Raw genomic sequence first — 16,065 nt, 5'->3', positions numbered from 1 at the left:
TTATAGATACACCCCTTACCATTGAGAGAGGGCCACATCTGGGGAGGTTCTCAGTAGCTGACTGTCAACTCAATATCCAAAGCTTGAATGGCTGAAGGGTGGATGAAGAGCAAGAATGTTCTGACATAGGGGACCCGAGTCTCCTCAGCACCCTAGTGAGTCAAAGGCTGCTATACCCCAGGGAATGCTGGTTTTCCAAGTTTCCTTTCCCAAGATAGCCTGAGATTAAAGAGTGCTTTGAATACAGACAAACCTTCAGAACCATCTCTGTGTTCCCTCAAGTGGGAACATTTGGAAATTTCATTGTTATTTAGGAGCCCAAGAGGGATAGTGACAACTTTCATCCACTGGCATCAACAGTTTTGCCTCCATTTGCTCTGGGTAACATACTCAAACAAACATAAAAAGCCTTACTTCATCTCCATAGCTTCTGTAGTAACGTGAAGTTAAAGGCCTTGGCTTGAACCTGGGATATCAGCTGGCAAAGAGGGTCAAGTTGGCAGGACAGCCCTAAACTTCCCTCCCCTAAAAGGCCAGGAGAGAGGGCAGGGGGAAAGAGGGATAATCTCCCTCTCCTCTTTGGGCTGCATAAGACTATCAACTTGGCCTGACATTTTGGCAAGGCTATCGGAACAACAGCCTCATCACTTATAAGTGGGAGAGAGGGCTGTTCAGCAGTAAAGATACACACATGGCATACCACAGTCTCACAAAGATTTATACAAAGGCACAGAAAAGCTACCTCTATATCTATTATATGATACTTACTGCTCTTTGCTACAGTTATTTTGTTCATTATCTATCCCAACCCATTATAAATTCCTGGAAGCCTAGAACTATCTTATACTTTGTATCCCCCATACTTCATAGCTTTGGGTTTTGCATATAATTCACAACTGTTTTGTTTTTTAATTCTGTAATAATGATGCACATTGATATGAACAGAGACCTAAGATTAAGTTACAGGGAGAGAAAAGCGGCACATAGCTAAATAGAGATACAGATACCAACATAAGAGATTCAGACACAATTGAATACATGACTTTGTCTTTTTGCCTGTTTCTCCACATGAGAGGGAGAATTATGTCCACTCCTTTCTACTTTTAATAATACAGGAGACCTTAGAAAGCACCACTATATGGGCCTGCCCGGTGGCGCACTGGAGAGTGCACTGCTTGGGAGCGCGGCGGCGTTCCCGCCGAGGGTTTGGATCCCATGTGGAGACCGGTTCCCGCTCACTGGCTGAGCGCGGTTCCCGCTCACTGGCTGAGCGCGGTGCGGGCACAACACGGAGGGTTGCGATCCCATTGCCGGTCCCCGGTACGGGCGCGACACCAAGGGTTGCAATCCCGTTACCGGTCAGTAAAAAAAAAGACAAAAAGGAAAAAAAAAAAGAAAGAAAGCACCACTATACTACATAAGTACAAAATATTATTATAGAGACAGAGGCCAGATCTGACACACAGACTCACAATTTCTTCCTAACTCCTGATCCACATTTCCAACTGTTTGTTTGACAACCATAGATATCACAGAATCTCCTCAAATGCTTCAATATAAAACAGAGCATTTGTTCCCCCAATCCTATTATTCTTACTGTGGGTCCCATCTTTGTTTTTTGGCATTCCTGTCTTCCCAGGCACCTAGAACTATAGTCTTGATTCCTCCACTCTCCTTAACATGTATCAGCTAAGGTGATATGTCAAAAATGCCTCAAATCCCATTTCTTTCCTTTCCATTTTCACAGCCTTAATTTTGGCTTTTACCTTTCACTTCTGCAACATTCTCCATACTGGTCTCCCTGTCCCAAATTTATCTCCTCTTCAATTTATCTTCCATACTTCACAAGTTCTCTCACCAAAGCATCTCAGGTTTGGAAGGGACTTTCGTCTGCAGCAACCAGGAACTCACTACTTTCTGAAGCAGCTCAGTCCATCTACAGAAAGCTGTTAAGAACACTGCTAAAGCAAACTCACTGCCTTGCTCATAAATCTTCCATGGGTCCCCTTATCACAAAACAAAATTCAAACTTAGCATGGTGTGCAATACCTTCAACCTGATCTTGGCCTACTTTTCCAGTCTTTTCTCCCATTGTGACCAAAATCCAAAGCTCCAGTAATATCAAGCCATTGGCTCACCCCAACTTCTCTGCCCTTGCTCACACCATTCTCTCAATCTGCAGTGCCTTCTCCTGGATACACAGTAATTTCTCCCTTCTCTATGCTCTCACAGTCCTTTGTCTGCATCTAGATGACAGCATTTATTACAGTTTACCTTAAAGAACAGCTGCTACTGGCTTGCCCTCACCCCCACTCCACTTAGACTGAGCATTCTCAAAGCAGTTTTCTTTTTCTTACTTATTTATTTGTTTATTTTTTGGTGGCTGGCAGGTACAGGCATTGAACCCTGAACCTAAGCATTACCAGCATTTTTCTTCTTTTTAACAATTTCTATCCCCAGAGCCTAAGCCAGTACATAAAGTGAGAGGGCTAAATTGGAAATTTTATATAAAAATGCTTTGTAAGGGCCGAGCCCGTGGCGCACTAGGGAGAGTGCGGCACTGGGAGCGCAGCAGCGCTCCCGCCGCGGGTTCGGATCCTATACAGGGATGGCCGGTGCGCTCACTGGCTGAGCGCGGTGCCACCGGTCTCAAAAAGGACCAAAAAAAAAAAAATGCTTTGTAAACCAAAATATGTTTACAAGTAAGTAAAAAATAATATGTTATTTTGAATTTAACGGAATCAGACCTTTTATTCCTGCTCAAAATTCTCTGTAGGAGCTTACATCCTTGTCTGGGTGACCAATTGCAAATCACTTTATCACTATGGTCTGTTTTCTTCTTTATAACACCACTGAGACACCACTCTCTGCAGGTAGAGAAAGGGTATAGCAAAGAATTGCTCTGTGCATGTAAATGACCCAAAGAAAAGTGAACCTGCAGCCCTTACACAACTACAGTAACAAATGATAAAAACCAAGATGGGAAAAGTTACTCTGTCTGACAGAGGATACGTGGTTAAAAACTGTGGAGAGGGGGGCCGGCCCGTGGCTCACTGGGGAGAGTGCGGTGCTGATAGCACCAAGACCACGGGTTCGGATCCTATATAGGGATGGCTGGTTAGCTCATGGAGCTGACAACACCAAGTCAAGGGTTAAGATCCCCTTACCGGTCATCTTTTTAAAAACAAACAAACAAACAAACAAACAAAAAACTGTGGAGAGGGAAGTGGATGGGAAGGGTTCCAGAGTTCTAGAAAAAGGATCCTGAGAGCGACAGTGGGTCCAAACATGTAGCAGGCAACCTGCAGCATCTGTGGTAGGGTGACAGGGATCTGCCACAATTGGTCAATGCCTGCTTGCCATAAGCTGTGCCAACACGCCTGCTTAGAGTCGCAGAGCAGGGCATGACCTAAACTTGTCCAAGGGACACGGCGGCCTCTAACACTGAAAGATTCCCTCCTTCCTGGAATCCCTCGTTCCCGGTCTTATTAAGGGAATGTGAATTCGCTGTAGGCGGTATGAAAGTCTCTCAGATGTCCCTCCTGCAAGGGACTGCAGGGATCAGTCACACAGCCAGCGTCCAGGAGCTACCTGCAAGCAGGATCCCACCGAACCCTCCTTCCTCAGCTAGCAAAGCCACATCACAGCCTCGCTCTCTCAAGCAAACCTCTGAAAGGGCTTGAGGTGCTAGGAGGAAAGCAGGCCCGAGATTGCCAGGACGTACAGGGGCTCCAAGGAGGGAGCTAGGAGTCAGTGCCCGCTCGGACTGAGGGCACGGGCGCGGCCCAGACCTAGGAGATGCGCCCAGCGAAGGAGCGAAGGTGCAGGGTCATGGGACGCGACACCCACCCGGCTGCTACTTGTTAGACAGCAGCTTCAGCCCCTGCCCAGCCCTCCCGGTCTCTTAACGGGGGTCTCAATCTCCACAGCGCCCCCCGCCGCCCTCCCGCGATCCTCACCGTTTCCATTGCAAAAGGCGCCAGCTCCGCTCGCAGGCTTTAGGAAGCTAGCGGGGAGCAGGCCCCGCCCCATGTCCGGTGCCGCGACGCCACTTCCGCCTACGCCTCGGAAGACGCAAGCCGAGGGCGGAAGGCGGGGAACACACCCTTCCGGCGGTGGCCTGGCCTGGGTAACCGCCCTCCCCCGGGTCCTCGCGGAACTCACGGAGCCGGCTGACGGCGAGGGTCACGGGACGGAGCCGCTTGTATTTAAAATGTTCTTTTTTTATTTGTCGCTTAAAAACAAACTTGGAAGAAGCAAAATCCAAAACTTGCCCTTTGCCTCTCGCAACATAAATTATGTACAGTTCAGAATGATCGCTGATACAAAACATGCCAAGGACAGGGGCGCTGGGGGTGGAGAGAGGGCGTTTTAAAAAAGGGAACCATTTCATCCGTTGTTACGAAGGACCAACCTTGCTGTACAGGATACACACAACACAAAATAAAGTCTCCACGGGATTCACACTTGTCAGCGATTTATTTTTTAAAAAGAGGGAGGGTCCTGGAGGTGAGGGGAGAAGAATGTAAAGGGGAAAAACTGAAAATTGAATATGTGCAAGTGTAAACCAACCCAAAATACAAACACGGGGTGGGGGGTGAGGAGGAGGGAATTCTGATGCAATTATACAGGCAAGGTACTTAAAAAAAAAAAAAACCAACAACCAAAATTCCAACCTTGTAGCTTGGATCTGAGTTATAGTTTATATAAAAATTAAAAACTGTATAAGGTTTCTTCACTAAATTCTACAGGACTATCGGATACCTAGCATATGCTTACAAAGTCTGCCCCATCCCCTTTTCCCAATTCCAGGGCCCAAGCTCCAACCAGAAGAGCCTGACTCACAAGAGCCAATCTCCCCCTCCCTGTAGCCTAGACCTTTTTGCTCTTGGAAAAGCACCGTCCAAGGGCTGTGGCTTTGGGGGCAGCAGCCCAGTTTCCCCACTGTCTGATTTAATTACAGCGGTTCCTGTGGGAGTGGGGGGTGTTCTTTTAAACATTTGCAGCTTGAGACAGTTGAGGAAGCAGCTTTAAAAAAAAAAAAAAAAATCTCCCTACCCCCATCAATCCACAACCCCCCAAATTCAAAACAAAACAAAAACAAACCTAAAATCACAACAGTGACTGTGCTCCCCCTCTAGCAGGCCCGCCCATCCACCACCACCAAGCCCACCCCTACACTCCAGACATTTGATAATTGAAAATATTAATTACAAAATGCCCTTTGCCCACAGCCCCTAGGAGAGAACTGCATATAAGCTTCATCTTCATCCCCACGGCTCCCTACCAGACAAGGGTCTGGGGCCTCACCCGCCCCCTACCTACACCCACCCCCAGGAAGAGGTTTAACTGCAGCACAAGCTTGGGCAGAAAGGGGAAGGAAAAGGAGGCAGGGAACCCATCACCCTCTGGCTCCCCCTGGGGTCAGCTCACTTTTGTGCGTTAGAACATAGCCCAACTATATAACGGGGGGTGGGGGGTGGGGGTGGGAATCGCCCAGCCTCTATATCCCCACCTTACAGCAGTCACAGCCAAGGGGTGGGGGCGGGGGGAATAAGGAAAAGGGCGGTAGGTTGGGTAATGGAGGGGGCCCCCCCACAAGGGGGGCTCCATGTGTCCGCCCCACGCCCCCTACCATTTATAAACTGGTTTTGTAAAAAGAAAATAGATATATTTATATAGAATATATAAAGCACAAAAATTAGTAGTTTTACATTTGCTCTCCTCGGAGGTGGGGGAAGAGGGGAGGGTTCTAACCTCCAGCCAGCTCCCCCATGCCCCACAAGACTATGTACAATCCCATGTATAAATAGATAAATACCCCCCACCCTCCCCGCGCTGACACTAAGCTCCCCCACCCCAACATCACCACCCCTTCCCACCAGACCAGCAGCAGTTTGGTGACTGAGGGAAAGTGGGAGCTCCGGGCCACACCCTGCCTCACTGGGTATGGGCATGCCACTCAGGGATAGCCCTCACCCTACCCCCCACTCACCCCATCCAGAGGCTGGAGGGCAAACGGGCTCATGATGGGGTTGGGAAAACAGGAGGGAGATATCCTGGTCCTAGGTTTAGCATACCCTTCCTGCCCCCATGTCCAGATGGAGAAGGAAGTCCTAGAGCAACTAGGGGCCAGTCATCCCCAATCTTCATCATCATTTGCCTCAACCACCATACCATGCCCATAATTAAAAATAAAGATGGATTTTTTGTTGTTGTTTTTTCTTCCTCCTCCTACCCCCCTTCCACCCACTCAGAAGAGGGCAGTGAGGTGGGGGAGAGGGTTGGGGCAGTAGGGGGCTTGGAGAGGGTCTCACATTTCAAAACAGCAAAAAATCCAACACTTAAATGAGGTAGGTGTGGGTGCGGGGTCTCCTTGCCCGGCTTGCCTAGTTTGCCCTACTGGGCAGCTGGGCACCTCTTTCCCGTTCATGTTGCATTTGTCAGAGTGGAAAACAAGGAAACACAACCCATAGAGAGACAGAAACATAGAGGAGAAGAGGGAGACAGAGACAGATTGAGAGGGAAGGGGATGGGGCAGAGGATGGGGCAGGACCCGGCAGGCAGGGCCAGGTGTGGGACCCAGCCTTTGGGATTGTCAAGCTTAGTCAAGTCTCTTTGCAGCCTTGAGTTGGGCTGGAGAGGTCAGTGGGAGCAGCAGGGCTGTGAGGCCCGGCCACACATCCTCCTCCCCACTCCCTGCTGCCTCCCAGATGCTTCTGGGTAGTTCCCGGCCCATATCCCCCTCAAACCTGAGATGCCCAATGGCTGCTTCTGCCTGGCCCCTCCTGGAGCTGGGGGCAGAGATGCCAGCCTGAGGGCGGGTGGCGGGGAAGAGGGTTGTCCCTGGTGCCCAGGGTGGGCTTGGCCTAGGGCCCTCTGCCCCAGCCTCCTACTCCAGGGGCTCCGGTCAGCCGGCAGCCCCAGCCCTGGGTCCTGGCTCTGGCTGCTACCTCTCTTTCCCCTCATCCCTTTCAGGGAAGAGGTTGGGGGTGGGGGGACTCCCCTGCCTGGTAGCCTCAAAGCTTCTTAATTCATCCATTTCCGACAATTCCAGGCTCCACAGTGGCAGGGGATCTTGTGCTGATCGTCCTCAAAATCAAATTGATAGTCATATGTCAGCTGGAAAGAGAAGAAGGCTGAATCAATGTTAGCCCCCAGAGGAAGGGGTGAGGGTCAAAGAAGATTTGAACTGGGGGCAGTGGCCTTGAAACCCAGCTCCTAGGGAATGGCAGAGAAGGGGAGCTGCTTTGTCACTCACTCAGGATGCTTTCTCTCACCTCCTCTCCTTTGGGGATTCGCCGGCTGGAGATGATGATGATTTTGTCCTCTTTGTCAAATGTCACGACTTCCGCCACACAGTTAGGGGCACAGGAATGGTTAATGTACCTGGGCAGTGGGACAGAGTCAGGGATGTCTGGCAACTGAGTTGGGACAATTTTGGTTCCTTGCTGGCCTACCCCAGAATGCCACCTCATGGACCCCTAAATACTTCCTTCCTCATTCCTCTCACCTGGCAGGGCCTCCGGTCAAGGTAGCATCAATCACATGTTCATTGTTTATTCGGAACATGTAGATGCCTCGATTCTAGAAAGGCAGAAGTTGCAGAAGAAGGGACAAAGTATCAGAGAATGTCAAGGGTTTGGATCCCCACACCCGTCAGACGCCAAAAAAAAAAAATAATAATAATAATCCAATTCCTTCCATGAATTTTTTGAAGTACTCTTGTATATGTACTTGGATAATTACCTTAGAATAGGGGTCAGTAGACTTTTTTTGTAAAGAGACAAACAGTAAATACTTCTGTTTTTGAGGGCCATAGAATTTGTCCTAACTACTCAGTTTTGCTGTCACCAAAAAAAAAAAAAAAAAAAAACCCCAAAAAGTATTGGAGAATGGCTTGGTGGTGGTGGGATCACATAGCAGACTCAGGAAGTGGGCTATCTTGCACATTCTTCCCTTCTCCCGCCTCTTCCCTCCTCCCCACCTAAAGCTTTCCGCCTGCTCTCCAGGACCCAATCCTGCCCTTTGCTCCTTGGCTGAGTGTGGACCAAGTACCATAACAGCCTCTCTGCCAGCCCATACCTGCTCTTCATAGATTTTCTCCCGCCGGTTGGCCACCTCGTTGCGAATGATGGTGCCAATGTACTCAATGACCATTGTGTGCTTTTCTAGGTCCTTGGCTGCATACAGCCCCAGGCCCTGGATCCGGGAGCGAGCCAGATACACGTTGTTCTTCCACTCAGTGCGCAGCCGCCGGTACTGAGATGACTTGGAGTGCACAAACTGCTTGCTGTACGGGGTGTTGGTCTCGCCTGTGAAGGTGCTCTGATATGCCTTAGACATGCTGGTGCTGTTCAGGGTATGGGGCCTGGGAGGTGATACAGTACATGACAAGACAGCTCTCCCTCAGACCAAGTACACACCACCCACCTGCTCTGCCTCCTCCCTGGGATGCACAACACACCAGTTAGGGGCCTGTGCTGCTGGCAAGCACGGGAAGTGCTGCCTTGGGAGTGGAGTGGAGGCAACTGGGTCTCAGCTCTGGTGAGGCAGCAACTAGCTACAGGGACACTTCTGACACCCTGGGTGGCACAGAGAGCCCAGGATGGGGAGAGGGGGATGGAGGGAGAGAGGGGTGGAGGGAGAGGGGGCATCAATTCCCCTACACTGAGCCTGCTCTCCCATCTCCTCACTTTCTACCACCCTCCTGCCAAACCATACTCAAGGCCATGCTCCTCTGGGAGGTCTTCCCCAAGCAGCCCAGGCCTAGAATTTAAGCTGATTGTTTGCTCAGATGTCTGAGTTCTATCTCCTGCACATACTGGAAGCCCTGAAAATGGGGGCTGTGTACCACATTAGGCTGGATTAGAATAAAAACTGGCTGTGAATTGACAGCCTAAATGTGGTATCCTTCTTCAGACTGTGCCCTTCTCTGACATAACATCAGGCTCTGTACAGATGGCTCAGTGCAGGGGAATGCTGCCTGGCAGGATGCCTTTTCACCACCCTAGGGTACCAGCCAAATTCTTGCTCCTCCCAGAGCAGTGGTTTTCAAACGTTTTTGGTTCATTTCTTTTTCATTTAGCATAAATCTTTTTTTTTTTTTTTCCTAACAAAATGTCGATTGGAACTCCAGTACATAATAGATGACAATGGAGCGCTTCTGGTTGAATTGAATTTGGGGAAGGGGGACTTACACATGCAGAGTGCCAGGTTTTGCCCATCAATTTATGTGTTCTGGGGCTTTTTGGAACACATGCACTCACAGTTTGAAAACCACTGTTGTAGAGCATCAAGGACTAGGGCTGACTGGAGGTAGAGTCTCTGACGCTCTACGATAGCCTAGGAGCTACCAAAGGCCTTCAAGAAAGCCCAGTGACCATGGATTCTGCCTCCCTCTACCCAGGGACCAAGGTCAGGCTACTATGGTACACAGAAAGAACAGTGACCTACAAGTCAAGAGGTAAGGGTCAGGTCCCAGCTGTGTGACCTTTGTCTAGTCATTTAATCTTTCTGGGTCTTAGTTTTCTCAGCTGTAAAATGGGGGTCATACCACCTGCCCTACCTACCTCATAAGGTTGTTGTGAGGATCAAATGAGATAATGGATGTGAAAACGCTTTGAAAAAAAAAGTATAAAGTGCTATACAAATGTAAGGCTTTATTATTTTTCTATTATATTTCTAATTATTTATTTTTGACATCAACTTAGCCTGGGGAAGGGAAGGTGACCCTAGCACTCATGGGGTGTCTGAGGTTTGGGAGAATCACAGGTAACCCCTGGAAGCAAAATAGGAGAGGGAAGAGGTGAACAGGTCCCTTATACACAGTATTTCATAAAATTTCACCACTGTCGGGCCGGCCTGTGGCTCACTTGGGAGAATGCGGTGCTGATAACACCAAGGCCACGGGTTCGGATCCTATATAGGGATGGCCAGTTGGCTCACTGGCTGAGCGTGGTGCTGACAATACCAAGCCAAGGGCTGAGATCCCCTTACCGGTCATCTTTTAAAAAAAAAAAAAAAAATTTCACCCCTGTCTACCCAGAACCTCCCCAGCAGCTATTACCAGGGTGCCCAAGATAACTCTACCCTACACCCCAGGTCAACCCAGTATACCTGAGCAGGTTAGGGGAGGAGGAAAGGAATACCCTGGTGATATCTGTGCACCCTCTAATCAGGAGGTCTAAGAAAGAATCCCCAGTTCCTCCAAGGGACCTCTGATCTACATCCCAAACCCTCAATGTGGCCAGAGAATCCCTACCAACACCCACACCCACATCCCATGGCCCCTGCCCCACAAGCTCACCGTTTGTAGTGTGTGAGGATTTTAGGTTCCGATCGGGCACAGCCAGTGGGGTTGATCATGAGTGGCAGCTCCATCAGAGGGTGGCGCCCATAGCGGAATAAATAGTTTTGACAGTTCTCCACCCCAGGCAGCTGTGGGCACAGGTAATGCTCACCTTAGCCTGAGCTCTTTCTCGGTCAGGGCCAAAGTTCCCAGTGCCTACCCAGCTCCCAGCTCCTGACCCCTTCCTTACTGATTCAGCTATGCGAAGCACAGCATGCACTGTCAGCCCGAAGAGCTCCTCGCCTTTCAGGTACTCAGGGAAGAGCCGCAGCATGTCAGCCTCTTTTCTCATCGTGGCCACAGGCTCAATGATGCGATTCCACACAGCTAAGAGGTAAGGAAAGAAATCAGCCCTCAGAGGCAACTTCTGCTCACTAACCTCCAGCCCTAATCCCAATCTGGAGCTGCAGTTGTTTCTGGTGGCCCTCACAGCTCCCTGTTGTGAACGTGTGTGGATCTTCAGGAACCCACTCTTGGCCTCCTAGTCCCACTCATTCTCAAGAATATCAGGAGGCTTCCAACCCTGGAGGGGCATCACAGAGCCTTGTGACAAAGGAAGACAAACCCAGGGCCCAGGAGACTTAGCATAGACCATGGTTCTTGCTGAAACAAGGCATATTTTGGAGTTGGGAAGATTTGGGTTTCAAGACTGAATTCTTAAATCTTTGTAAGACTCAGTTTTTCAATGTATAAACTGGGCATAATCAGAGTACTTACCTTGTAGGGTTACAAGAACAAAATAACCTATATAAATCACTTAACATAGTTCACGGCACATAGTACATGCTCAATAACAGGTACGTGCTCTTACTTATCATTAACAAAAACCTTAGTTTATCAAAATAATTTTGTCCAGGGAAAAAGAACCACAAGGAACTCATGGTTAGGATCAAGTCGGGTGAACCAGATGAGATAGCATCCCAGAACTGTATCCTTTAGTTCCACTGAGGATAGGAAAAAGAGCTAGAATATGTGAGATTAGACAAGCAAAATATTTTCAATTACAAGGGAATTTAATGTGACTGATAGAGGCTGAAACACTTTCTCTGGAGATTTTCAAGAGACCCTGCCTGGCTGAGCAGGGGAAGGAGGATCATTTACATGGAGGCTGCAGATCCTCTTACTGACATCATTAACAGTGACCCTGGGAGAAACTTGCCCAATTCCAGATTACCATTTCAAGGACCCAATGCTCACCCTGGGGAGAGGCATCGGTGAAGACCAGGTCCTCTAGGCCCTGCTCAATGACTTTGATTACAAACTCCGGCCTCCCGTTGTTCTCGCCAATGGAGCAGCGGTAGCAGCAGCGGCGATTGTTGGTGCGGAGGCTCCAGTAGATACGTGTGGCCTCATATCCCACAGGATAGAGGGCAGTGGCACTGTGGAAGTCAGCCATCTGGTGAGGAAGCAGCTGTCCAATGGCATGGAACACTAGACCCCCCACACGGAACATGTGCAGTCGTTCTCCCCGCTGAATGATGCTGGCGATTTGCTTCACCTCGTCCCGCTCAATGTAGACCCGCCGGAAGACAGCAAAAGAGCTCAGCTCCTGCTCACAGGGCCCCTTGATCTTATGCATCGGACAAAGCACGGTCTTGTCCTTGAAGAACATGCACTTGGCGCGGATGGCACAGGCAAAATGGTAGACATTGGGGCAACGCATACGATTGCAGCTGCTGGTGGCACCAGTTCGCTGGCACAGGGAGCACTTGGTTAGCAGTCCTCGATGCAGAGCAACTTCCACATTCATCAGCGCCCCACCCTGGGTCTCATATACCTCCGTGGACCACAGGGCACAGTTGAGGTGCACCCAGAGGTCCAGGTCCAGATTCAGCAGGCGGGCAGGCCCATCAGTAGCCCCATCACCCTCCTCATGACAAAAGCAGCAGCGGCGCATGTCTCGAGGCACCTTATCAGGTCGCAAGGCTGTGCCAAGCTGCTCCATAAACTCTGCCACTTCCCGCTCATCCTCCTGGCACCCACTGCCCTTCTCAATGGTCAGCAGCAGTCGCAGCCGCTTCCAGCGCACCCCCTTCCACTTCTTGAGACGAGGGGGACGGGAATCTTCACCTTCTTCGGGGGGCCGTGCTCGAGGCTTGAGCCGGGCTGATTCAGGGGATGAAGCCAGTGGCAATGGCGAGGGGACCGGTGGCTCAGCTGAGGGCTCAGCCGGAAGTTCAACCAGAGGCTCAGCAGGGGGGCTGGCAGGAGAGGGTGCCAAAGGGGATGGGGGTGGGGAGGGTTCTTCAGGAGGTGGGGCCGAGAGCTGTCGTACATCCAGATTGGAGACGTTGTAGGTATAGCTGTGCTGGGTGGGTGGCTCTGGGGCAGGGCTCTCCTATGGGAGGGTGCCCTGCATTGTTAGTGCCAGCTCCTTATCTAACCAGACCCCTCCCTCCTCTCACCCAGATCCCACTGTCCCCAAAGCCTTTTGACTTCTTTGCCCTAAGCAACACCTTCTTCCTAATACCCACCTCCTTTTTTCCCCCAGACCTACCTGTTTCAGGAGGCTCAAGATGTCCAGCTGGCTCTTGAGGGTATAGCCAGGCAACACAGCATCAAACTGCTTCAACCAATCAGGGCCAGCATCTGGGCTCTTGCCTCCCAGACCCTTTTCTTTCCCACCTGGAGGAAAAAGTGAGTCAGGTCCTCCCACCAAAATCAGTCCCTTCAGGTCTCAAAGGGCTTTCCTACCACACTCACCAGGACCCTCAGCTTCCCCCTTCTTAGACTCAATGCCTGCCCGGGCGGGGCTCTCTGGGAACAGCACCTCGTAGGAATTAGGGATCTTCATGCTTAGCAGCTCTGCCACAGCCACCATCATACCATTCAGGTTCTTCCAAGGCAGGGGAAGAGATGAAAGAGGTATATCAGCAGTGTATGGAGTGAGCACTACCACCAGCTGGGTGGGGAAAAGGACACCCAGAACCCACTCCCTGAGAGCTCAGCAGGCAGTCCTGCCCCTGTGCCATTCCATCTCTTCTCACTTCCTTTACAGCAGCCTTTCCCAAACTACTGTGGACACTGATGGGAGCTCCACAAAAGGGAACTATTACAACCAAATTAAGGAAATGATGCACACTACATCCACAACTTGGAGATTCACAATACACATTAGCAAATTAAAGGACCTAAGGAGTCTTATAGTAAAGGAACTCGTATTGTTGTTTTAACTGGGTTTTCCAATTTTCTTTGAATCAAAACCCTGTTCACATTTTCAAAAATGGCAGACAGAATTCCATCAGATTGACTAGGGAAACAGTCTTGTAGCAGTTGTCACATTATTTGTCAAATCTCCTTGTTTGTTTAATCTCCTTATTTGTTGACTTATCTGTCTTTACCACTGGACTATGAGCTCCCTGAGGGCAGGGACCATGCTTCATTTACCCTAATCCCACAGCTCTAGCCCAGGTTTTCACACAGTCAGTACTCAGTACACATTTCTGATCAATTTTTTTTTTTTATTAAGAGATGTTTCAGGGATTGTCCTCTGACCAGGATCCCCTTGGCCTCGAGGCACCCCCAGTACATACCTTGGCTGCAGTAGCAGAGACGGTCAGCATGACTGACACCTCACTTCCTTTGCTCTTTCCCCACGTTGTGGCAGACAGTTTTCCAGGGACCTCCAGGTCGAGGGCGCCATAAGGTTTGATATCTTGGAAGACTGAATAAGAAAGAGGGACTACTGTAAGACTGAGCTGCCTCTCTCCCCCAGCTTGACGAGCTAGCCAAGCCTGGCCTGGCCCAGCTCACGCCCAGAGCAGTACACATACCAGGGATGCTGGCCCGAGGAATGATGGGGATGACAGGAGAGAGGGCCCGGTCATCCTGCTCCCATCGGCCAGAGCCTAGCTGAGGGAAACGAGGGGCCTCCTCCCCCAAGACACTCTCGGGGGACGAAGCCGGCACGATGCTATCAGGAGAATCGCTGTCTTCATCACTCTCCATCCTGTGGGCCAAAAGTAGACATTTGTTGCTACAACCCTGAAGACTCCCGTTCCCAAATCTAGAGATTAGCAGATGGTCATGGCCTTACTTGAAATCTCCCATTGGCCAAAGGAAAAATGAGGCAACCTGTCTCCCACCCCCATTCCTCATTCCCATGTCCGACCCCACCCCCACCTGACATCCTCAGTCTGATTGTGAGGGGGCGTAGGTAAAGCGGCCAGCAGGTCTAGACTCTTCACCTCTGAAGCATCTGAGGGGTAATTGGGGAGGAAAAAAGTCAGGGTAATGGTGGCCAGAGCTCATGGTGCTTTCTCCCCATTATTTCAGGCCTAACTAGCATGAGATCTTATCTTAGCTATGATGATTAACCACCCACCCACCTACCTATTTGCGGCAGACAAGCTATATTTATTGAGCCTTTCCTGTGCACCAGGCACTGGGGCTTTAGGTACACTCTTTGTTTAATCTTCTAACAACTCCATCACATGATTATCATAATACCCATTTTACAGTGAGGAAGCAGGCTCACACAGATCAATCAAGTTACTTGGCTGAAGTAACAGCTAAATAAATGCAGGAACCAGAATTCAAATCCAGATGAGACTATAGCTCGACACCCACTAAAGCTGGACTGTTCCTACTACACAAGGCTGCATCAAGACATTCCCTGCCACCCACCTTCCCTGTTGCCTTTGCTCTAGACTCCAGAAGCCCATCATCAGTCCTAAAAGAAGCCCTTCCTATCCCAAGTACCATGTCATGTAAGCATACAGGGCAGCATCCAACCCAATCGTTACTTAAAATGTACAGCAGAGCATGTTAACTGGCTTGGACCATACCACCAAATCCCACTGGGAAAGGAGAAGTCTGTTAACTTACCCCTCAGTGCCCCTTCAGTATCCCGGGCAGAGGTGGCATCCTTGGGGTGCTCCCCCAGCTCTTCAGATGGAGTGACACCATTCACCATCTTCTGCTGCACCGATGGGGGTGGGGTGGGGGGCAGCGACGAGGGTGGTGTCGGCGGGTTACTCAGGTTATTCTGGGGGGTTGGGGGTGGGGTGTTGTGTGCAAAATGGCATAGGGAGACTGATATAATCTCCTAACCCCATACTACATCAGTACATCAGCAATTTCCTCAATCTTCCATTACCATCCCTACCTCCCCAAGAACTTCATTATCCCAAAAGGTATTGCCATTTTTCTGACCTTGGTAAGTAGCTGGGAGTAGTAGTCAGGGCCAGTGGGCAGTGCCCCACTTCCAAAAGCCCCCCTCAGCTGGCTCTGCCCATTGACTAGGCAGCCACTGCCAAAGGGAGCAAAAAGGCTAAAGTTGGCAGTGATGGCAGGCTCCGTTAGGGGCAGCAGGGACAGCTCCTAGGAGGGGCAAGATGACAAAGTTGGTAACCTGCAGCATTTGCATCTGTCACTGCACAGCTGGGGGACAGGGTGCCCCCTATCCTGGGACGGGACCAGGGGACTAGCTCTTGGGGGTCACCTGTTTCAGCTGTTTCAGCAAGGCCTCGCTGGCCCTGACCCCGTCCTCCTTCCGCAGCTTCTTTCGGGAGCTCACCAACCTGTCGCTTGCCTTCTGTACCCGCTTGGGCTTCGGTGTCAAAGGCTTCCTTACTGCTGCATCCTAAGCCAGATACTCCCAGTGAAGGCTGCTGCCCTCATCTTCAGAGCCTTCACCACTTGTCTGCCCCACATCTGCTCAATCTGCCCCACACAGCTCTAGGCCCCACTCTTATCTGCTCCATTCTGTGGTA

At 50.3% G+C, this 16,065-nt stretch overlaps 1 protein-coding gene across 1 annotated transcript in view; it reads right to left on the bottom strand.

Moving 5' to 3' along the window:
- Positions 1-5,514: 5,514 nt before the first annotated feature.
- KMT2D (lysine (K)-specific methyltransferase 2D) overlaps positions 5,515-16,065 on the bottom strand; it is a 32,962-nt gene continuing 22,411 nt past the window's right edge. The window contains exons 36-50 of the mRNA XM_008570669.1: positions 15,795-15,935; positions 15,506-15,673; positions 15,179-15,338; positions 14,474-14,549; positions 14,125-14,300; positions 13,885-14,015; positions 13,055-13,187; positions 12,849-12,976; positions 11,549-12,689; positions 10,542-10,678; positions 10,310-10,440; positions 8,086-8,371; positions 7,514-7,587; positions 7,281-7,389; positions 5,515-7,122 (exon numbers count right to left, since the gene is read on the bottom strand). Coding sequence (XP_008568891.1) covers positions 7,030-7,122; positions 7,281-7,389; positions 7,514-7,587; positions 8,086-8,371; positions 10,310-10,440; positions 10,542-10,678; positions 11,549-12,689; positions 12,849-12,976; positions 13,055-13,187; positions 13,885-14,015; positions 14,125-14,300; positions 14,474-14,549; positions 15,179-15,338; positions 15,506-15,673; positions 15,795-15,935 — 3,084 coding nt within the window. The 3' untranslated portion in view covers positions 5,515-7,029. The remainder of the gene's footprint in view (positions 7,123-7,280; positions 7,390-7,513; positions 7,588-8,085; positions 8,372-10,309; positions 10,441-10,541; positions 10,679-11,548; positions 12,690-12,848; positions 12,977-13,054; positions 13,188-13,884; positions 14,016-14,124; positions 14,301-14,473; positions 14,550-15,178; positions 15,339-15,505; positions 15,674-15,794; positions 15,936-16,065) is intronic.

Source organism: Galeopterus variegatus, unplaced genomic scaffold (genome assembly GCF_000696425.1).
Source record: "Galeopterus variegatus unplaced genomic scaffold, G_variegatus-3.0.2 Scaffold622, whole genome shotgun sequence".
Classification (NCBI taxonomy): domain Eukaryota; kingdom Metazoa; phylum Chordata; class Mammalia; order Dermoptera; family Cynocephalidae; genus Galeopterus; species Galeopterus variegatus.
The sequence above is the reverse complement of the archived record's forward strand: the minus strand, read 5'-3'. Positions and strand labels throughout refer to the sequence as shown.